This window comes from Scyliorhinus torazame, chromosome 19 (genome assembly GCF_047496885.1).
Source record: "Scyliorhinus torazame isolate Kashiwa2021f chromosome 19, sScyTor2.1, whole genome shotgun sequence".
Lineage (NCBI taxonomy): Eukaryota > Metazoa > Chordata > Chondrichthyes > Carcharhiniformes > Scyliorhinidae > Scyliorhinus > Scyliorhinus torazame.
The window spans coordinates 78,534,209-78,558,589 of record NC_092725.1 but is presented as its reverse complement, the minus strand read 5'-3'; the positions used below and the strand labels follow the sequence as shown (position 1 = coordinate 78,558,589).

At 46.7% G+C, this 24,381-nt stretch overlaps 1 protein-coding gene across 3 annotated transcripts in view; it reads left to right on the top strand.

Moving 5' to 3' along the window:
• The window catches only part of rad52 (RAD52 homolog, DNA repair protein), a 65,238-nt gene that overhangs the window by 5,829 nt on the left and 35,028 nt on the right, over nucleotides 1–24,381 (top strand). For all 3 annotated transcript variants that reach the window (XM_072484595.1, XM_072484594.1, XM_072484592.1), the window contains exon 2: nucleotides 16,451–16,552. In XM_072484595.1, coding sequence (XP_072340696.1) covers nucleotides 16,451–16,552 — 102 coding nt within the window. The remainder of the gene's footprint in view (nucleotides 1–16,450; nucleotides 16,553–24,381) is intronic.

Here is a 24,381-nt window from a genome sequence, read left to right as displayed (position 1 = left end):
ACAGCCTGCCCCTGGATGGTTCAACAACACATTGTTCCAAGCAACAATCTAATACATGTTCTTTTTTGTAAAAATTATTTTTATTCAGATTTTAATCGAAACAAAATTTTTTACATAACCGTTAACAACATTGAACAAATCAAGGTGAACGTTAACATTATATAAAGAAAAAAAACAAGAATATGCAGTGAATGAACATTCCCCCCCCCCCCCCCCCGGATTGCTGCTGCTAACATTTTAATGCTCTCCTAGAAAGTTGAGGAACGGCTGCCACCTCTGAGAGAATCCCATCATGGACCCTCTCAAGGCAAACTTTACTTTCTCAAAACTGAGAACCCCAGCCATTTCACCAACCCAGGTCTCCACACTCTGGGGGTTTCGAGTCTCCACAATGAAAGGATCCGTCTCCGGGCTACCAGGGAGGCTAAGGCCAAAACCTCGGCCTCTTCCTGAACACCCGGATCGTCCGACACACCAAAGAACGCTATCTCTGGACTCGGCACCACCCGCGTGTTCAGGATCTTGGACATTGCCTTAGTGAATCCCTGCCAGAATCCTTTGATAGCCGGACATGCCCAGAAAATATGGACATGGTTCGGTGGGCTTCCCGCACATCTATCCTCAACCCCAAAGAACTTGCTCATTCTCGCTGCCGCGTGTGTGCCCGATGGACCATCTTAAACTGAATTAAGCTGTGCCTGGCACATGATGAGGAGGAATTAACCCTGCTTAGGGCATCCGCCCACAGGCCCGCATCAGCCCACAGGCCCACATCCAGGTCCCCGCCTCGCTCCTCCTCCCACGGTCTTAGGTTCCACCACTGGGGCTTCCTCCACCCCCTATAGTTCTTGGTAGATGTCCGACACCTTCCCCTCCCCAACCCAGGTGCCAGAGACCACCCTATCCTGTATCCTACGGGTAGCAACGGAAATGTCACCACCTGTTTTTTTTTGAAAGGCGCGTATCTGAAGGCATTTCCAGGGGGCAGATTGGATTTCTCCTCCAGTGCCTTCAAGCTGGGAAAAGTCTTGTCTATGAACTGGTCCCCCATCCTTTTAATACCTGCCCTATGCCAGCTTTGAAACCCTCCGTCTATCTTGCCCGGGACAAATCTGTGATTGTTGCGTATTGGGGTCCAGACTGAGGCTCCTTCCACCTTACTGTGCCTTCTCCACTGACCCCAGATCCTTAGTGCCGCTGCCACCACCAGACCTGAGGAGTAGCGCGCCGGCGAGAATGGCAGTGGTGCCGTTACGAGTGCCCCTAAGCTGGTGCCTTTGCATGAGGCCGCCTCTAACCGCTCCCACGTCGACCCCTCCCCCAGTGCCCATTTCCTAATCATGGCTTTATTAGCCGCCCAGTAGTAGCTGCAAACATTTGGCAGCGCCACCCCGACTGCGCTCTAGATACAGTCTCTTTACTCGCAGGGTCTTATTTGCCTGTACAAATCCCGAAATGAACTTGTTCACCCTCTTAAAGAAGGATTTGGGGATGAAGATGGGAAGTCACTGGAAGACAAACAAAAATCTGGGGAGGACCATCATCTTAACAGTCTGCACCCTCCCCACTAGAGAAAGCGGGAGCATGTCCCACCTTTTAAAGTCCTCCTTCATCTGCTCCACCAGCCGGAATAAGTTAAGCTTGTGGAGGGCATCCCAGTTTCGAGCCACCTGTATGTCTAGGTACCGAAAGCTCTTCTCTACCATCTTAAGTGGAAGCTCTCCCAGTCTCTTCTCCTGCCCTTTAGCTTGGATCTCGAACATCTCTCGAATACATTTTCTATAAACTCTCCCTCGAGGCTAACCTTATATGCATATTAAAATCAACTTTGATTATTGTCATACGTTTCTTACAAACCGCCAGTATTTCCTGGTTTATACTATGTCCTACTGTAGAACTACTGTTCGGAGATCTATAGATTACTCCCACCAGGGATTTCTTTGCCAAGCTATTTCTTATTTCTACCCAGACTGATTCGATGTGTTGATCTCCAGTGTCAATATAATTTCTCACTGCAGCACTGATCCTTTCCTTCACTAATTAAGCTACACCATCTTGTTTTCCTTTTTTGTCTATCCTTCTGAAACACCGTGTACCCCTGGATATTCAACTCCCCGACTTGGTCACCTTGTAACCATGTCTCCGTAATCGCCACCAAATCATATCCCACTGTCTCTATTTGTGCTATTAACTCATTAATTTTATTAAGAATGCTATACACCTTCAGATACAAATCCTTTGAGTGTCATTTTATAAATTTTCTCTACTCTTACGATTCCCTGGTGTAATAGGATGTTTACATGCTCTGTCCCTATCTTTCGTTATCTGGTAACAATTCGCCTCATCATGATCATCATTATCTAGTGCTCCTGCCTTCTCCTTGCACTTTGATTTTTTTTTAAATTTCCATACAAACCGCCCCATCTCTCTTCTCTTTCCTCCTCCCCCCTCTCCTCCACCCCCCACCACCCCTGGCAGCTTAGTTATTTGATTTGCCAGGACACTGGGATGATTCAAGTGGAGCCCATCCCAATAGAACAGCTAGAGAACATCCCAATAGAACAGCTCCCTCTCCCCAGTGTTGGCACCAGTTTTCCATGAACCGATTTCTCCCACACCAATCTTTGAGCCACGTATTTACCTTTAATCTTATTGACCCTATGCCAATTAGCTTGTGGCTGAGGCAATAGTGCAGAGATAATTACCTTTGTGATTCTGCTTTTGAATTTAGTGCCTAGCTGCTCGTATTCCCGCCTTGTTCTACCTATGTCGTTGGTATCTGCAAGGACTACGATAACAGAACTTTCTCCTCTTAATCCAGTTCCAGTGTCGCCTGGGTGAGATATCCTTAACCCTAGTACCAGGCAGGCACGCCTGCTGGTCCCTGGATCGCTGCACTTTCTGCAGCACCGTGAGGCGGTCAAGGTCTGGAACATGGATGGCTGGAACAGTCGTCCTCGGGTTGCGGTTCATGAGCAGCTGTGCCGGAGACAAACCAGTCGACAGAGGGGTTGCCCTGTATGCCAACAGCGCCAGGTTGAAGTCCGAGGCGGAGTCTGCAGCCTTGCACAGCAACCGCTTGACAATGTGGACCCCTTTTTCGGCCTTCCCGTTTGATTGCGGGTAATGGGGACTGGATGTGATGTGACTGAAGTGATAGGATCGTGTAATGTCGGACTACTCTTGGCTGTAGAAACATGGGCCGTTGTAACTCATTACTGTGAGTGGTATTGTAGCCACCTGGGTTGGCCAATTCCCGACGTAAAATGGAGAACAGCAAAGGCTGAAGGGAAATTCAGCCAATTCAGGCAGAAACTAGCAGGTGCAAGTTTACTGTGTATTGGACTCTGCAAAAGCCCAGACAGCATCGATACCAGCAACCATTGGCATAATAATGTAGCAGCCATCTACATACTAATGAGTGATCCCGGGAATAATCAAAACATTTAAGGTAAACAAGGCCAAGCCAGACTCCTCGGCGCCAGCAGGAGCCAACACAAAAGAGGTTAACGGACACGTAAAGACCGCCCAACGATCAGGGAACCGCTCAAGCATTGGAGAAATCGAACCAAGCAATTGGAACGAAGTCCAATCACTTTAAACCAGGTACGGGGTCTGCCCCGAAGGGCGGGAAGCCCCTGGGGTCTATAAAGTAAAGCCCCCAAGTTCAAATCGTCCTTCTTGACAGGGTCACTCAGCAACGCGAACCAACCCTTGACAGTGACCTGTCCATCTGCCTCCAAAGAACACAAGTCTCAAGTCAATGCTCACTACGAGATAGGCGCTCCCAGCTACCAGTCCATACCAGCTTTGAATCCCGCAGACTCAGAACCCGAACAAAAGGCTATTTGTTCCCCTGACCTGGTGGACCAGTCCGAAGTTAAGTATAGGCCTGTTAGTGATAGAAATAGCTTAGAAAGTAGAGTTTATGCATGAGTAGCGATTTACTATGTATAATAAATGTGCTTTGATTTGAATCTTACTAATTGGTGTATTGAGTTATTGATCATTACTTGAACTTGAACCTCGTGGCGGTATCGTAAAGATACCTGGCGACTCTGAGCAAAGATTATAAAACAGAGCCAATTGAACCAACCAAAAGTTAGCAACAGTATGCCGTGTCTGGCAAAAGTCTCTTTGCAGGCTTTAATCACTGACTTGGACGTGAGGTCCGACAGTTTCACCACTTCCGGGTAGCTGGAAAAGTAGTTGACCAAGAGCACATAATCACGCCCATTTGCGTACAAGAGGTCTATTCCCCACCTTGGACCACGGAGAAGTCACGATCTTGTGCTGTTGCAGTGTTTCCTTGGGCTGAGCTGGTTGAAACTTCTGACATGTTGTGCATTTGAAGACCGTGTTGGCAATGTCCTGGCTGATGCCAGTCCAGTAGACTGACTGCCGAGCTCTGCGTCAACATTTTTCGACCCCAAGGAGACCCTCATGGATCTGTCTGAGCACAATGGCTTGCATGCTTTGGGGAATGACGATTCTATCTAGTTTAAGAAGGATCCCCTCGACAACCGTTAACTCGTCCTTAGCGTTGAGGAACTGGGGGCACTGCCCCTTTTGCCAGCCATGGGCAAGGTGTTGCATCACGCGCTGCAGTAGAGGATCTTTGGCAGTTTCTTCGTGTATCTGGACAACTCGTTCATCAGTGACTGGAAGGTTGCTGGCACACAACTGTACCTGTGCCTCGATGTGGCGAATGAAGTCGGCCGGTCCACACAGCATTGTGATGGATCGGGATAGGGCATCCACGACGATCAGCTCCTTGCCCGGTGTATAAACTAGTTTGCAGTCATATCGGCAGAGACTAAGAAGAATTTGCTGCAGCCGAGGTGTCATGTCATTTAAATACTTCTGGATTATGTGGACTAAAAGCCTGTGGTCTAAAGGCATATGCCACTGGAGCCCAGGATGAGGAATCGTCTCGCTGGAGGAGCACCGCCCCAATGCCGTCCTGCCTTGCGCCTGTGGATATCTTGGTATCCTTTGATTGGGTGAAAGAATGAATGCCAGTACTGGGGTTGTGGGGAGCTTCGCCTTCAGCTCAAGCCACTCCGCTTGATGTGCGGGAAGCCACTGTAACACTGTCGACTTTTTAACGAGATGCCGGAGGGCCGTGGTGTGGGATGCCACGTTGGGAATGAATTTTCCAAGAAAATTTACCATCCCGAGGAAGCGACGGACCGCCTTTTTGTCCTCTGGTGTCTTCATGGCATTTATTGCCAGCACCTTGTCGGCGTCAGGTTGCACACCTTTCTGTGAAATGTGGTCACCTAAAAACTCGATAGCGGACCGCCCAAACGAGCATTTGACCCTGTTGAGCTGGAGGCCATTTTCATGAATCTTCTGGAAAACCTGTTTGAGGCAAGCAATGTGATCCTCGGGCGTCGTGGACCAGATGATCACGTCGTCCACATAGACTCGCACCCCCTCGATGCTCTCCGTCATTTGCTCCACTGTGCGATGAAATACTTTGGAAGCTGATACGATACCAAAAGGCATGCAGTTGTAGCAGTACCTGCCGAACAGAGTGGTAAAAGTGCACCCCTTCCGACCAGACTCGTCCAGCTGAATTTGCCATTAGCCACGGGAGGCATCCAGCTTGGTAAAGAATTTGGCGTGAGCCATCTCACAGGTCAATTCTTCACGCTTCGGGATCGGGTAATGCTCTCGCATGATGTTGCGATTCCGGTCTTTGGGATCAATGCAGAGGGTTTCTTGACGCAGACCATGGAGCTGACCCAGTCTGTGGGTTCCGTGACGTTTGAGATGATGCCCTGGTCTTGGAGCTCTCGTAGCTGCGTTTTCAGACGATCCTCAAGAGGAGCTGGCACCCGGCGTGGTGCATGGATAACTGGGGTGGCATTCGGCTTGAGCAATATCTTGTAGCGATATGGGAGCGTGCCCATCCCATCAAACACACTGTGGTATTGTGTGAGAATGTCGTCTATCTCAGCCTGGAAATTCGCATTGGGCGAGGCCGTCGTCGGTGTCGAGGACATGGCATGAACTCACTGTACCAGATTTAGAAGTTTGCATGCGCGAGCACCGAGCAAGGATGCCTTGTCAGACCGGACAATCTCGAATCTCAACATTGCCTTGTGAGAGACACCTAGCTGACACGACCCACTGGCAGCTATGGCATTACCATTGTAGTCAAGGAGCTGGCAGGCTGATGGAAGAATGCTAGTTTGGTGTTGGATGCTCTCGTGGTCCGACTTGATATGAGGTTCGCAGATGCGCCAGTGTCCAATTTAAATCGGATGCGAGACTGGTTGACCGTGATGACGGCACACCACTCGTTGTCAGGATCCACACTGAGGATCGAAAGGCGGTTGGCAGGCACGGTAGAGACCAACTCGCGTGTGGTGATGATGCCCACTTTATATGGAGACTCGAGGCAGTCGGCACTGGGGTCCGTTGAGCTGTCTGGATCAGAATCCTGCATGCCTTGTTGTGCGCAGCGGACACGTCTGTGCTGCAGCTGGGATCGCTGCCTGTTGTTCGGTGGAGTGGACCTGCAGAAGACCGCGTAGTGGCCAGGCTTTCCACATCGCCTGCCTTTGGCTGGACATTGCCGCTTTAAATGGGCGGAGTCAATTCGGACACGTCATGGCGCTGACGTCAGCATGTTCTGTGCGTCATCGTGCATGCGCAGTGCGGTCAGCCGACGTTGCGCATGCGCCTCAGGGTCTTCGGCCTCATCGTTCACCCGGTCGTGGCGCGCATGCGTGGGGACCCGAGAAAAGCGCGCAAAGCGGCTACTCGCCTCGATGCTCAGGCCTTGCATTTTCGCTATGGCCTGCACCCTTTCTGCCTCGTGGGAGGCCAGTCTTGCAGTTTCTGCCACCATGATGCAGGAGTAGCGATTTCTGGCATGCTCATGGGACAACGCACGTTTCTATGGTGACGGAGAGGGTCAACTTTTTGATTTTGAGGAGCTGCTCCCGCAGGGAGTCGGACTGGACCCCGAAAACGATCTGATCCTGGATCATGGAATCAGTCGTCGAGTCATAATTACGTGACTGCGCTAGGATGCGGAGATGGGTCAAGGAGGACTGAAAAGGTTCATCCTTAACCTGAAGCCTCTGTTGGAAGATGTACCGTTCAAAGCTCTCATTCACCTCAATGTCGCAGTGGCTGTCGAATTTCAGCAGAACTGTCTTGAACAAGCGAATTATAGATGTGGATGGCGTGATCCCCCGCAGTCGACAGGAACAGTGCGATATTTCTGGCATCCGATGCTGCCTCGAGGTCGGAGACCTCTATGTACAGGAGGAACTTTTGTTTGAAGACTTTCCAGTTGGCGGCGAGGTTGCCGGAGATCCGGAGTTGCGAAGGAGGCTGGATCCTTTCCATGCCACTGGATGGCTGCTTGCTGGTCGTTGCAGATGCACTCGAGGTAGGTTCGTTAGGATTAATACCACTCTGGTACCATGATGTGTTGCGTAAGTTGGTTCAACATTGACTGCAACTTGATGCAGTGAAACTAGAAATGGGCTTCTGACACAGGAGATGGTCCAACACTGTTTTATTGAACTTCCTGATTGCTGTACATAGTCTGCTGTGAGTTGACACTCTATCAATCTAACTGATAACCTCCTACTGACTTGACCAGACTAACTCTCTACCTCATGGTGATAGTGCTCACTGGCTTGTGCACTCTTACTGTCTCCGTAGCTGTGTCCTGTAGAGAGAGGGAGAATCTTAATGCCCTGTGGGCTTTATAGTGGTGGTGTCCTGTCTGGTGATTGGTTGTTATGTGTTGTGTGTGTTCATTGGTTATCCTGTGTGTCAATCACTGCCTGTCTGCATCTCATTATATACATGATATTATGACAAGTATAATTTGTTCAGATTCATCTTTATCTTCAAACTCTTCCTCATTTCAAGAAACCCACCTTTCCGCTTTGGGCAGTTCACCACATAATCACACCTGAAATATCTGAAAAGTTCCTTGAAGTTTTCATGGGATTAATTCACTCCTTCCACTTTGTCTTATGCTGTGAAAGCCAGACCTGAAGGTGCTTACATCCTCATTCTCTCTGCTTTCAATCCTTTCCTTTTAATTAGGCCTGCATCTTTGTATCTGGACAATTTCAAAAATCTAGCAGTTGTTCTATTCTTTGTGTTACCTGGAATGTCACATATGTTTCATAAAAGCTGAAGAAAATAACAGTTTCCCCAGGAATAAAGCAGCCAACGTCTGATCTTTTATCAAAAATAGAACACCAATTATAGGATCAGATGCGAACTGGCAAGTTGGATACAGAACTGGCATGGGCACAGAAGACAGACGGTAGCAGTAGACGGGTGCTACTCTGAATGAAAGGCTGTGACTAGCGACGTTCCACAGGGATCACGTCTGGGGCCTTTGTTGTTCATGGTGTGTATAAATGATTTGGAAGAAAATGAGCTGGTCTGGTTAGTAAGTTCGTAGACTTAAATTGTTGGAGTTGCGGATAGTGAAGAGTATTGTCAGAGGATACAGAAAGATATAAACTGGTTGGAGAAACGGCAGATGGAGTTTAATCCAGACAAGTGTGAGGTAAGCTCTTTGGAAGGTCCAATGCATATAGGAATTACACAATAAATGGTGGAACTCTTGTGAGTACTGACAGGCAGAGAGATCTGGACGTACATGTCCACCGATAACTGAAAGTGGCAATGCATGTGGATAAGATGGTCAAGAAGGCATACGGCATGCTGGCCTTCATCGGTCGGGCCATTGAATATAAAAATTGGCAAGTCGTGTTGCAGCTGTACAGGATCTTAGTTAGGCCTCATTTGGAATGTGGTGTACAATTCTGGTCGCCACACTACCAGAAGGTTGTGGATGCTTTGGAGAGGGCACAGAAGCGGTTTACTAGGATGTTGCCTAGGATGGAGCGCATTAGCTATGAGGGGAGATTAAATAAACTCAGTCGCTTACTGGAACGACGGAGGTTAAGAGGCGACCTGATAGAGGTCGACAAGATTGAGTGGCATGGACAGTCAGATGCTCTTTCCTATGGTAGGAGAGTCAAGTATGAGGGGACATAGAGTCATAGATGTTTACAGCATGGAAACAGGCCCTTCAGCTCAGGCTGTCCATGCCGCCCAGTTTCTATCACTAAGCTAGTCCTTGCCCGCATTTGGCCCATATCCCTGTATAACCACCTGCGTGGGGACAAGTTTAGAAAAGATGTCCGAGGCAAGTTTTTTTTACACAGAGGGTAGTAAATAAATGGAGCGCGCTGCTGGGGGAGGTGGTGGGAGCAGGTACGATAACGGCATTTCAGGGGCATCGAGACAAATATATGGATAGAGTGGGAATGGAAGGATACGGACTCCGTAAGTGCATATGGTTTTAGTTTAGGCAGGTACCAAGGCGAGTGCAGGCTTGGCGGGCCGAGGGCCTGTTCCTGTGCTGTATTGTTCTTTATTACCAATTGCCTGTCCACATAAGACATCTTGGCACAATTCAGTAATTTAGATGTTAGTCCTGATCCAGTGATCCCCAAATTTAATTTTGTCAAACTTTTATCCAATGTGAAATTTTATACAAATCAATGTATTTTTTCCACGTCATCAATTTTCTGAAATCTATCAAGTTCTGACTATGCCACCTATGCATTTAGCAGATAATCCTTCTTGTACAGTTCATCCAAAAACTGATAATACCAGACCTTCATTACTATCCAACTGATGACCTGTGTCCAAATATTCACATCATTCTTCCACTTTTCATGTGGTTCAGACTTCCGAGAACATTGAAGGGTAATTGTAACCTGGCAATTTATGCTGGCTTACTGCATTTTTCACAATTACTACTTGGATTGTAGTTTTCAGTCTGAACTTTTTCCTTCGTTTCCAAGCTTCACCTTTGGGCAATCATTCTCTGCTCTCTTCAGGTACCATACCCTCTTCGGGCATGGTATCCATGGGCTATATTTTGTACGATGCTCCAGTGGTTTGTCGCCATCGTATGCAGGTTGTGGCTGACCATGAGACACTCTCGCTCTTGCCGCCTTTGCAGATTGATAATCATGTTTGGCCACAGTATGAATGCACCTTACGCAGCCATGAACTTGTGGCTCCGAGGCAGTGACCCTACCCACTGCGTCACAAGATTCTTTAATCCAGAATGACAGATGATAGAACTGGAGCCAATTTTTACACTTTTATTTATAGAGACGCCTCCCAACCTTGGTTCAGTTCCTATTTATAACTCTTTATTAACTTTGTACAGGCTACATGTATTGTCATCTGACATGGACCAAGGCAGCAAGTTGTAACTGCATATCTTTCTTGTTGGCATGCCTTCAGAACATAGATGACACCCTTGATCCATGGTAGAGTACTTCCATCTGTTACCTCTGCACTATACAAAGATCAAACTTCTGGAGGGCTGACTGTGCCTGAAAGGCAGCACTCTCTTGGTGTTACAGAGGTGTGAGGTGTGTCAGTCTAGGTTTTTATGCTAAGCGACAATTGACGCCACAACCTTGTGCTCCAGGTGATAATACTATCAACTAAGCCATTGCCACATTCAGAAGACTCTTCCCTGAATAAGTCATACATGAATTCATTTTCTCTCTCCACAGACGCTGGCAGACCTGCTCAGTTTTTTTCAGCACTTTCTGTCTTTGTCCTATATTCAGAGGCTTGGTTTCACGTTTGTGTTATATTGTGCACACATCTCCATACGTCTGCTCACCATCCTCCTTCGTCCATTTATAGGAGCACAAGTGAATCTCCAGTTCCTTCGCACTACCTGCATATAATTAAATACAACTAAATCTATCTTTTGCCAGTCAAAATATCTTGCTTTTTGAATTATCCATGTTTGTGTTTGATTGCAAAATATAGGTGGATGTTGAAGATGTGATCGCGTTATTTTTGCAGATTTATTCTCCAATATGTGCTGAGCATTGCAAAAAAAAAAAAGCTAGCTGGTTTCTTGACAATCAAAACCATCTATGGTCCAAGTACCAGGGGCCGGGCCCACCCCACTGAGAGCCAAAAATGGAGAGGCGCTCGACAGAGACAGTCAACGCTCGTTGGAGAGAGCACTCCGAGGACCTCCTAAACCAAGACACAGACTTCGACACAAGCGTCCTCAACACCATCCCGCAACAAGCTACGCACCACCATCTCAACGCAACCCCAGCTCATTGTGAGGTCGAAAAACCCATCTTGACACCTGAAGAACAACAAGGCCACTGGTGCAGATGGAATCCCCACAGAAGTACTAAAATGTGGCGGAGATGCTCCCTTGACGAGAATCCACAACCTCATCACCCTTGTCTGGAAGGAAGAGAGCATGCCGGCTGATCTCACAGATGCCTTAGTTATGACCACCTTCAAGAACGGAGATGGGCCCGACTGCGGAAATTGGAGGGATTTCCCTACGGGAAAGGTCATCACTAGAATACTCAATCGCCTCTTCCCAGTGGCTGAAGAGCTCCTCCCCGAGTCTCAGTGGGGCTTCCACCCATCAAGAGGTTCAACGGACATCATCTTCAGCATGGACAAATCCAGAAAAAGTGCAGGGAGCGCTATCAACCTCCGTAAATGGCCGCCTTGTATCTCGCAAAGGCCTTTGACTTTGTCAACTGTGAGGGACTGTGGAGCATCCTCCTCAAATTTGGCTTCTGGCATTAATTCGTCACCATTCTCCACCTGCTCGACGGCGACATGCAAGCCATGATCCTCACTAACGGAACCACCACAGACCCAATACTTGTGCAAACTGGGGTCAAACAGGGCTGCGTCGCCCCACAAATGCTCTTCAGCATTTTCCTTGCTGCAACCCTTCGAGCGTTCTCTCCGAGGTTAATTACTCCAGTATCGAGGGAACGTCAGGTGAAGGAACCCTTAGAGGGCAATGACCACAGTACGATAGAATTTACCCTACAGTTTTGAGGGGGCGAAGCTGAAATCAGATGTAACGGTATTATAATTGAATAAAGGAAACTACAAAGACATGAGTGAGGAGCTGGCCAGAGTTGATTGGAAGGGGAGCCTAGCAGGGAAGACAGTGGAACAGCAATGACAGGAGGTTTTGGTCGTTCTTTGGGAGGCACAACAAAAATTCATCCCAAGTAGGAGGAAACATGCTAAGGGGAGGACGAGGCATCCATGGCTGTCGAGGGAAGTCAAGGACAGCATAATAGCAGAAGAAAAAGCATACAATGTGATGAGGATTAGTGAAAAGCCAGAGGATCGGGAAGTCTTTAAAAGCGAGCAGAGGACAACTAAAAAATCAATGAAGGGGATAAGATGAAATAAGAGTGTAAGCTAACTAGTAATGTAAAAGAAGATAGGAAGAGTTTTTTTCAATCTATAAAAGGTAAGAGAGAGGCAAGAATAGACATTGGACCACTGGAAAATGAAGCTGGAGAAGTAGTACTAGGAAACAAGGAAATGGCAGAGGAACTGAATAGTTGCTTTGCATCAGTCTTCACGGTGGAAGACATCAGTGGGATACTAAAACTTAAGAAGAATCTGGGGCAACAATGCTAACCACTGTGCTAGATATGCAGAGGGACAGGAAGTATTGAGGAAGGGGTGCTGCAGAAGGACTTGGCCAGGCTAGGAGAGTGGGCAAAGAAATGGCAGATGGAATACCATGTGGAAAAGTGTGAGGTTATGCACTTTGTTAGGAACAATGGATGCATAGACTATTTTCTAAATGGGAAAAGGCTGAGGAAATCAGAAGCATAAAGGGACTTGGGAGTTCTAATTCAAGATTCTGTTAAGATGCAGGTTCAGTCGGCAGTTAGGAAGGTAAATGTAATGATAGCATTCATGTCAAGAGGGCGAGAATACGAGAGCAGGGATCTATTCCTGAGGCTGTAAAATGCTCTGGTCAGACCCCATTTGGAATATTGTGAGCAGTTTTGAGCCCCATATCTAAGGAAGGATGCACTGGCCTTGGAAAGGGTCCAGAGGAGGTTCACAAGAATGATCCCTGGAATGAAGAGCTTGTCATACATGGAGTGGTTGAGGACTCTGGGTCTGTACTCGTTGGAGTTTAGAAGGATGAGGGGGGATCTTATTTAAACTTGCAGGATACTGAGAGGCCTAGTTAGAGTTGACGTGGAGAGGATGTTTCCACTAGTCGGAAAAACAAACCCAGGGAAACAGCCTCAGTCTGTAGGGACGGTCCTTTTAAAATAGAGATGAGGAGGAATTTCTTCAGCCAGAGGGTGTTGAATCTGTGGAACTCTTTGCTGCAGAAGGCTAGAGGCCAAATCACTGAGTGTCTTTAAGACAGATAGATAGGTTCTCGATTAATAGGGGGATCAGGGGTTATGTGGAGAAGGCAGGAGAATGGGGATGAGAAACCTATCAGCCATGATTGAATGGCGGAGCAGACTCGATGGGCCAAATAGCCTATTTCTGCTCCTATGTCTTATGGTCACGCTCAACCAGCTGCGATGGGTGGGCCACATTGCCCGCATGCCTGACACAAGATCCCAAAACAAGTGCTCTATTCCAAGCTCCGCAATGGTAAGTGATCACTAAGAAGACAGAGGAAACGCTACAAGGATACTCAGAAAGCCTCCCTAAGTAAATGTGACATCCCACCGACACGTGGGAATCGCTTCCCTTTTAACGCAAAAGCTGGAGAAAAAGCATCCGCGTAGGTGCAAATCATAGTGTCGTAGGGTGGACACGTGATGTAACCAGTGGAAGGAAATCGCAATATCCAGAGCGTCCCACTCACCCACCTCATCAGGCACCACCTGCCAAACCAGTGGCAGAATCTGCAGATCCAGGATCAAACTTTTCAGCCACCGCAGAACCCACCCCCCAAAATCATCCTCCATGCTGAGGGACTGCCCAAGAAGCAGAAGCATTATTTTTGAAGATTTATTCTACAATTTGTATTGAGTGGGCGAAAAAAAGCTAGCTGGTTTCTTTGATATTTTTCAGAGCAAGTGCTGTCAATATATATTTCAAGTTCAGTCTTAATTTTGAAAATAAACTAATTTTAAAAATGTATATATTTTTTTACATTTTTTCCAATTAAGGGGCAATTTAGCGTGGCCAATCCTGTACATATTTGGGTTGTGGGGGTGAGACCCATGCAGATACGGGGAGAATGTGCAAATTCCACAGTGACCAGGGGCCAAACCCAGGTCCTCGGCGCCCTCAGGCAGCAGTGCTAACCACAGTGCCACCGTGCTGCCAAAATTCGGTCTTCAATGTTCTTCTGTCAAAGCTTGGAAGTCCAGTCAATTGGAATTTGTAGGCATTAGATTATTTGTTGGATTCACCCTGAAGCTCTGGCTTATAAAATGCCTGTGCACATAATTGCTACAGTATTGAATTCTTCAAAATCCAATCTATGCTCTCTGCAGTAATAGGCCGAATGGTCTCCTTGAGTGCTGTAACCATTGTGAATCTATACTCTTATGTCCTTATGGCATGGATACGGCCTGCAGAAAAATAAAGCATATATGCCCTTGTAGGAAGTCCCGTTTATTTAAAAAGTACAACAGAGTATCACTACCCATCCAGCCATATGTTTTAATCTCAGGTGGTTCAGCCAACTACATCCTGTGTTTTCTTGTCTGTTTTTGTTTTTGACAGTTTACTACAGCAGTTTGGGAACAATCGTATATATGATAGGTTCATGATCTCGGACTTGAAAATGGGTTACAGCACAAATCTAAAAAAAATGAATTAAAAAAAACACTTCTGCAAACCAATTTCCTCTGGAGGACTGTGGCTACCACATACTCCCTTGGTTATCTTTGAGGTTCCATATTGTGGGTATAAAATAATTGTTTCTTTGCAGAAAGAGACTGGATGGTGTTTTGTTCCAACGTATAAAGGTTTTATTATGTTTACGATAGAAGTAGTAAGAATTTTAAAATATAGATATACAATTAGAATAAATAAGATTTTTAAAAACAACTGGCAAAGTTTAAATTGACAGCGTTCAGAGTTCATTCTGGAAGATAACCTGTGATAAAAATTGAGGTCTGGATTCACTCCTCAGTGAACATCTCAACTTAGATGTTCTATTGCCCTTTAATTGTTACAAGACCTTGAGCATTTTTGAATCTGCCTGTCAATTATTTTGATGTCTACCATATCATGCAGCCATTTGCTGACCTGCCCAATCCACAAGACAGAAAAGGCAGTGCTGATCGTCACACTTCCCATGCCACTATCCTGTAAACATGAGATAATAATAGAGACGCGGTGCCTCACAGGCAATCTGGAGTAATCTTATAGTGTTCATTACAAAGTCTTGTTCTGCAGAAAGCCTATAAAACAACAAACTCAGTTTTCCCTGTCCTTCTGTCTCTTTAAACTCCCCTCCATTGACAGTGATTTAAACTGAAGTTTGGTACTATGGGTAATTATTTCACTCCAGTAGCAGACCCAAGTATTCGGGCTTCATGCATGAAATAAAAGGAGCATATAAGCAGGTTATTTAGCTCTGAAATTTCATCTCGGCCAACCCTAACAAGGTTTGTTGCATGTAACAAGTGTCATGGGAGTGTCCCTTCAAGAAAGGTTTTTGTCTTATCACATGGCTTCAGTGATGTCATTTTGTGGGTGGAGCTGAACTGTGGTTGTGAGGTTTGTTTTTGCTTTTGCTTTCATATTTGGCTGCTGTGGACTCAGGCAGAGAACAGAAGTGTTTTTGGCCTGTCTCTCTCTCTCGCTCTCTATTTTCATTTTAAATATCTGTCCCAGTAAAAATCACCTTGGTGGTGGCTTTAGATATAGATTGCTTTCCGGAAAGGTTTAAACCTGCTGGTGAGACACGGTCAGAATCTCAGGGAAAGCCAGTCTTATTCAAGTGAGAATGCAGAGAGTGCTAGGCCACGCCCTTGAAAAAGGGCTTTGGTTTATGGGATTTTGTTTTTGAATTGGAACAGTTAAGGGGGAATTCATTAAGTGTCATACATAGATTACTGTAGCTGTGAGGTATCTTTGTCTGTAATTGATACAAATTCTTGCTGTTTGGTGATATATAAATGTTAACTAAGTTCTTAGAATAAAGCTTATTTTGATTAAAGTGTCTGGGAAAACTGTTGAATAACACCTCAAGTGAAGGCTCTTGTGCTCATCCTAGCCACATTAACATAACAGTTGTAAGTCAGGTGAACTCCATAATACACTTTAAAGCCTGGCCCATAACACAATATTTTTCTGCATAGTAATCTGTCTCGCACCCAGGGATCATGAGGTCAGTCACTATCTTACTGCCAATGCATTAGAGATCAATGAACTCAATGAATCTGTGACAGCCTAGCTCACTCCAATCTATGATGCACAACACAATGAATTTATTTGCTAAGAAATTAGGAAGTAAGGTACTACATTTTAAAACTTAAAAAATTAAACCTGCTATTTCCTTTAAACAAGAACAATGCATGCATCAGCTGAATTATACCAAATTAACTTTGTCTATCATTTTGGTTCATTGCAGTATCAGTACACTGCTGAGGAATATCAAGCAATCCAGAATGCTTTGCAGAGGCGACTGGGTCCAGAATACATCAGTCAACGTCCAGCAGGTGGGGGGCAAAAGGTAAATTGACAGACACCGACTCCTGGCACCACCTGATCCTGAAGGAGAACACATGTGACTAAAGTTTCCATTTTTAAAAAAGTTATGTTCTAAGTTAAATATAATTGCAGTAGTTGTAACGTTTATGTGCTGCTGGTGTAACTAATCAACTATTTGCCCCCACTGATGAGAATTTGACAGTCTGGAAGTATTTAGCCACCCATGCCAGCCTTCTAACCTTTGTTCTTGCCTGTGGTAGCTGATACCTTAAATAGGATTTTACAGTTTACAGCAGGTGGTTATTGTCACCCAATTCAGTCACAATTGACTGCAATAATTCTTCATTAAAAAGTTTTGTTTGCCTGCAGTTTCAGGCACTGACCACCAGATGCCACTTAGAACAATTTATGTCCTTTGACAGCAATAAGTTTTGTTAATTTCTATCAAAAAACATGATTTGTTTTTGTGATTTAAAAAAAAAACATTTTTCCTTCTCACTTGAGACCTGAAGTTTATTAATTCACTTGTGTTTCCTCAAGCCCAAATCTTTGTGATTCCTCCCTGTTATTTTGTTTTAGTTCATTATTTACTACCACTGGTTCTGTGCATTGCCTGCCAGTCTCACATTTACCTTCAAGCTGTTCAGATTGTTCTTCAAGTATTCAGGGACCGATATCTGCCTCAGCCTCTCCACCTTTAAACTCACTGCTCATTGTGCCACCTTTGTTTCCTGCCACTTTACGTTTTGTGCTTACTTTAGTTCATTTTAGATCCAAGTGAGACTGTGCCACTGTTGTCTGTTTCTCCATTCTGCCCTAACATCCTCCTCCTGAGGGTGCTCCTCCTCGCTTTCAGCCCTGGTTCTCTGCCATTTTTGATCAGCCTGCCCAGTGTGGATCAGCATGACTATATGTTCATCCTTTGTGTGACTTTAATTAAGAAAATAGAAAAACATGCCTAACTGAGATTAAACAAAGTAGGAACTGAACTGACAACTTTGTGGCATTTAGCAATCCAGCAAATTTTTAAATATTTTACTGCACTGTTTTTCATATCTGATCAAATGTGGATTTTGTAGTTTGTGTTTATATTTTATCTACTGCAAACTCTTTCACTTTCCACCCTCATCTCTCTCCTGGGTCCCACATGCTTCACCTTGATATGTTCCTTTGTGCCTCTGTGCGCCGACAACTGGTGATCTGCCCTATGTTTTCTGTTCTGATTTCTACTTGTCATTTTTCCATAATCTCTACATGTCCTGCCCTTTATATTTCCTGTTTGCTTTTACCAAAATGTTCCTGAGTCCCCTTCTGTTTATATTTAGCATAACCACATGCTGCAGAATCTAAACACATTATCAACTTTCAATCAATCATCATCCTCTCACCTTTTCCATCCAACAAAAAGCCTGTGGGACACCTGCCTTTGTAAACAGGGGCATTGAATATAAAAGCAAAGAAATCATACTTAACCTTTACAAATCTCTGGTTAGGTCTCTGTTGGAGTGGTATGTACAATTTTGGACACCACACTTTAGGAAGGATATCAAGGGCTTGGAGAGGCTATGGAGGAGGTTGACCAGAATGATACTAAGGGAGAAGAATTTCATATAGTCAGAGATTGGAACAGCTGAGATTATTTTCTTCAAAGCGGGGAAGGTAACGGCACGTTTTTTTATTCTTGTGATATAGGAGCATCACTGGCTGGGCCTCGATTTGCTGCTCATTCCTAATGACTTATACTCATCGAAATGGTAAACGGACAGAAAACGTGGGACACATTGGAGCATAGCTAGATGAAAAATGTGGGAATTGAGAGTGGCAAACGAGAGATTCTTGAACTGCTGCAATCCATTTGGTGTGGATACATCTAGAGTGGTGGGCTGGGGGGAGGGTGGAGGGGGGTGGGGGAAGAGAGAAGAGGCGTTCCAGGTTTTTAACCCAGTGACACTGAAGGAATGGCGATATAGTTCTAAATCGGGATGGTGTGTAGCTTGGAGAGTAACTTGCCAGTGGTAGTGTTTTCGTACATCTGCTGCCCTTGTCCTGCTCAGTGGTAGGTAGCATGTTTGGAAGGTGATTTTGAATTAGGCTTGGCGAGTTGCTGCAGTAAATTTGTATGTGGTATGCCCTGCTGCAATTGTGTCGATGGTCGGGGGACCAAATGTTTAAGGTGTTGGATGGAGTGCTGATCAAACAAACTTCATTATCGTGAATGGTGTTGGAGCTGCACTCATCCACATAAGTGGAGAGTATACTATCATATTCTTGACTCAAGCATTGTAGATGGTGGACAGGCTTTGGGGAGTCAGGAGATTGATCATAGAATTCCCAGTCTCTGACATGCTCTTGTCGCTACAGTATTTATATGGCTGGTCCAGTTCAATTTCTGATCAACACCCAGGATGTTGATGATGGTGTTGTTGAAGTCAAGGGGAGACATTTAGATTCTCCCTTGTTAGAGATGGTCATTTTCTGGGACTTAAATGATACAAATGTTAGTTGCCACATCGCCCAAGCCTGAATGTTGTCCAGGTCTTTCTGCATATGGACATGGACTGTTTCAGTATCCGAGGAGTTAAAAATGGTACTGAACACCATGCAATCATCAGCAAAAATCCTTCCTACTGACCTCATGATGGAGGGAAGGTCATTGATGAAGCAGCTGAACATTACACCCTGAGAAACCAAACTGAGTACCTATAGCAGGTTGTTGTTGTACAAACATGGTTTTCCAGCTTTGTTAATGACCCCTTCCATCATTTTGCTTATGATTGAGAGTAGACTGATAGAATGGTAATTGCCTGGGTTGGATGTATACATTTGTTTGTGAATGGGAGATAATTGGGCATTTTTTCACATTGTGGGGTAAATACCAGTGTTGTAGCTAGACTGTGGAACAACTTGGTTGGGGGCACATTTAGTCTGGAACAAAAGACTTCAGTACTATTCCCAGAATGTTGTCAGGGCCCATATTATTGATATCCCATGGAGTGAATCGAATTGGCTGAAGACTGGCATTTTTGATGCTGGGGGCATCAGGAGGAAGGTCGCACCTTCTGGTTGAAGTTAGTAGCTAATGCTTCAAAGCCTTGCCTTTTGCACTAATGTGCTGGGCTCTCCCATCATTGAGAATGGAGAAAGATATAGAGCCTCTTCCTCCAGTTGTTCAATTGTCCTCCATCATTCATGACTGCATGTGGAAGGACTTCAGCGCTTTGATCTGATCTATTGTGTCATGTCAGAGTACCTTTAAGACATGGATGTTTAAGCAATGTACCTTCAAGAAAACAATGATGTCAGAGAGTGGATGTGGCTGAGCTCAGGTCAGCCATTTTGCAGGTTTTTAGCTTCAGTTTAAAAAACAGTGTGTGTGTGTCTGTGTGTTTGCAGAGAGCTGCAAGTTTTGAAAAGAGCTGGGTGTGTGTCTGTTTTGCAGTGAGCTGGATCTCTACCATGAAAGACTATCTCTGGATCATTTGGGTGATTTAAAGTAAAGCCTTTAACCTGATGTGATACTGTTTAAAGGTGTTAAGTCTCTTGGAAGTTTGAAGGAATATTTTAAGGAGTTATTTACTGTTGCAATATTTTCTTTGAAGTAAGGAGTGTTAAGAGATCCAATGTTTATTTAAGATGTTAAGTTGAGTTCATGGAATAAACAGTGTTTTGTGTTTAAAAACCCACGTGTCCATAATTGTAATACCACACCTAGGGAAAAGCCGTGTGCTAGGAAAAGCAACAAATCCATTAAAGGGAGAGGTTGGTTGAACTCCATGATACATTTTGGGGTTCTGAAAACGCCTCACCCATAACAATTGGGGGCTCGAGGGGATAAAAGTCTATCTATTGGATTGGCTTTTGTGAACTTAAAGGCAGTGAAGGATTGTTGCTTTTCCGGTGTGGTATTTTAGTTTAAGTGGGGAGAGTGTTGTGAACAATGGCTCTTTCAGAGGCTCAGAAGTTTTTTTGAGGGGAGAATGTCACATGTAGTACTTTACGGACAGAAACGAAAAGCAGACTGTTAAATTTGGCAAGAACATTGCAGTTAACATTATCTGACAAAATGCGAAAAGATGAGGTAATTATGGCGGTGGTTAAGCATTTAAAGTTGCCTGAGATAGAGTTTGACTCATTGGAAATGGCAAAAATTCAGTTGCAAATTAAACAAATGGAACATGAGAAAGAATAAAAGCGGCTGGCATAAGAGAGGAAAAAGAAAGAAAGAGAGAGAGAGGGAAAAGAAAGAGAAAGTGAGAAAGGAAAAAGAAAAGGAGAGAGAAGAAAGGAGAAAAGAAAGAATAGCCCGAGCAGAACAAAAAGAAAAGGAAAGAGAGATACAGATCAGGGAAAAAGATAAAGAGAGGTAGTTTGAACTTCAGAAAATGGCCATGAAACATGACAATCAGTTAAAATTGGCAGACGTAAAGGGAAAGGTACAGTTGGATGATGGTGATGAGGATAGTGAGAAAGAGCGTCATAGTCGAAGACGTGGTGAGGATCTATTTAAATATGTCCAAGCATTGCCAAGGTTTGACGAGAAGAAAGTTGAAGCCTTTTTCATTTCATTTGAGAAGGTAGCTAAAAAAATTAAATGGCCACAGGTCATGTGGATGTTACTGATTCAAACAAAGCTGGTAGGTAGAGCTAGTGAAGTGTTTGCATCACTACCGGAGGAGGTATTTGGAACGTATGAGGAAGTGAAGAAATCCATCTTTTTAAAAAATATATATTTATTAAAGTTTTTTAAACACAATTTTTCTCCCTTACAAACAATAACACCCCCCCCCCCCCGTAACAAAATAACAAGAGATCGCACTGAGCAAGATATATACATGGCAAAATGATATATTTACATAGCTTTGTACACTGGCTCTCTCCCGCACGTGCCAGTTTCCCCAACCCTTCATGTAATCTCTTGCTCATCCACCCCCCCCAGGCAATCCCCCATTCTTCCCCCCCCCCCCCCCCCTTCCCAGGACGCCCCCGCCCCCCCGGGTTGCTGCTGCTGCTGACCGACCTTCCTCTAACGCTCCGCGAGATAGTCTAGGAACGGTTGCCACCGCCTGTAGAACCCCTGCGCAGACCCTCTCAAGACAAATTTAATCCTCTCCAGCTTTATGAACCCAGCCATGTCGTTTATCCAGGCCTCCACGCTGGGGGGCTTCGCCTCCTTCCACATTAGCAAGATCTGTTACCGGGCTACTAGGGACGCAAAGGCCGGAATGCCGGCCTCTTTCGCCTCCTGCACTCCCGGCTCGTCCACTACTCCAAATATTGCTAGCCCCCGGCTTGGCTTGACCCGGACTTTCACCAACTGAGATATTGCTCCCGCCACTCCTCTCCAGAACCCCTCCAGTGCCGGGCATGACCAAAACATATGGACATGGTTCGCCGGGCTCCCTGAGCACCTTCCACATCTGTCCTCTACCCCATAGAACCTACTCAACCTCGCCCCCGTCAAGTGCGCTCTGTGGACCACCTTAAATTGTATCAGGCTGAGCCTGGCACACGATGAGGAAGAATTAACCCTACCTAGGGCACCAGCCCACAGACCTTCCTCAATCTCCTCCCCCAGCTCCTCCTCCCATTTACCCTTCAGCGCCTCTACTCTTCCCCCGCTTCTTTCATCTCCTGGTATATTGCCGACACCTTGCCCTCCCCGACCCATACACCCGAGATCACCCTGTCTTGAGTTTCTTGTGCCGGGAGCAACGGGAATTCCCTCACCTGTCGCCTCACAAACGCCCTCACCTGCATATATCTAAAAGCATTTCCCGGGGGTATCTCAAACTACTCCTCCAGTGCCCCTAGGCTCGCAAACGTCCCGTCAATGAACAGGTCCCCCATTCTTCTAGTCCCCGCCCGATGCCAGCTCTGGAACCCCCCCGTCCATCCTCCCCGGGACAAACCGGTGGTTACCCCTGATCGGGGACCACACCGAGGCTCCCATTGCACCCCTGTGCCTTCTCCACTGGCCCCAGATCCTTAGCGTTGCCGCCACCATCGGGCTCGTGGTGTACCTTGTCGGCGAGAGCTGCAGCGGTGCCGTCACCAACACCCCCAGGCTCGTTCCTTTACAGGACGCCATCTCCATCCTCTTCCATGCCGCCCCCTCTTCCTCCATCACCCACTTGCGGGTCATCACCACATTTGCTGCCCAGTAGTAGCTCCCTAGATTTGGCAGCGCCAACCCTCCTCAGTCCCTACTTCATTCCAGGAACCCTCTCCTTACCCTCGTGGTCCTATTCGCCCACACAAACCCCATTATACTCCTACCTACTCTCTTGAAAAAGGCCTTGGTGATCACGATGGGAAGGCACTGAAACACAAACAGAAACCTCGGAAGGACCACCATTTTGACCGACTGCACTCTACCCGCCAGCGAGAGTGGTAACATGTCCCATCTTTTGAAGTCCTCCTCCATTTGCTCCACCAACCTCGTCAGATTCAGTTTATGTAGGGCTCCCCAACTCCTGGCTATCTGGATCCCCAGATACCTAAAGCTCCCCTCCGCCCTCCTAAGCGGTAGGTCCCCTATCCCTCTTTCTTGGTCCCCTGCCTGTAATACAAAGAGCTCACTCTTCCCCACACCGAGCCCATAGCCCGAAAAAAAACCAAACTCCCCTAGAGTGCATGACCTCCACCATCCCCTCCACTGGATCCGCCACGTACAGCAACAGGTCATCCGCACACAGCGACACCCGATGCTCTTCTCCCCCTCGGACCACCCCCCTCCATTTATTAGACTCCCTCAATGACATGGCCAAGGGCTCGATCGCCAATGCAAACAACAGGGGGGACATGGGGCATGGCATCCCTGCCTCGTTCCCCGGCATAGCCGAAAGCACTCCGACCTCCGCCGGCCCGCCACCACACCCGCCACCGGGGCCCTGTAAAGGAGCTTAACCTAACTGACAACCCCCCCCGAACGCAAACCCACGCAGCACCTCCCAGAGGTACTCCCACTCCACTCGGTCAAAGGCCCTCTCCGCGCCCACAGCCGCCACCATCTCCGCCCCTCCCTCCTCCGATGGCATCATTATCACGTTTAAGAGCCGCCGCACATTAGTGTTTAATTGCCTGCCCTTTACGAATCCCGTCTGGTCCCCGTGGACCACCCCCGGGACACAGCCCCCGATCCCCGCGGCCAGCACCCCTGCCAACAACTTAGCATCCACACCGAGGAGCGAGATCGGCCTGTACGATCCACATTGCAGTGGGTCCCCGTCCCGCTTCAGGACCAAAGAAATTGTCGCTTCCGACATTGTCGGGGGCAGGGTCCCCTCCTCTCTTGCCTCATTAAAGGTCCTCACTAGTAGTGGGGCCAGCAGGTCTAGAACTTCCTGTAGAACTCCACTGGGAACCCGTCCGGTCCCGGGGCCTTCCCCGCCTGCATACTCCCCAAACCCTTGCTCAGCTCCTCCAACCCAACTGGTGCCCCCAAACCAGCCACCTCCTGCTCCTCCACCCGGTCTAGGAATCGTCTCATCCCCTCCCCCCCCCCCCCTGCTGGGGGCTGGGATCCGCATAGCTCCTCATAGATGGCCTTAAATACCTTGTTTATTTTCGTCGCCCTCCGAACCGTGGCTCCCCTTCCATCCTTGACTCCCCCTATTTCCCTCGCTGCCATCCTCTTACGGAGCTGGTGTGCCAGCATCCGACTAGCCTTTTCCCCATACTCGTAGGTCACCCCCTGCGCTTTCCTCCACTGTGCCTCTGCCTTCCCTGTGGTCAACAGGTCAAACTCCGTCTGGAGCCGTCGTCTTTCCCCAAGTAATCTTTCCTCCGGGGCCTTTGCGTATCTCCTGTCCACTCTCAAAATTTCCCCCACTAACCTCTCCCTTTCCATGC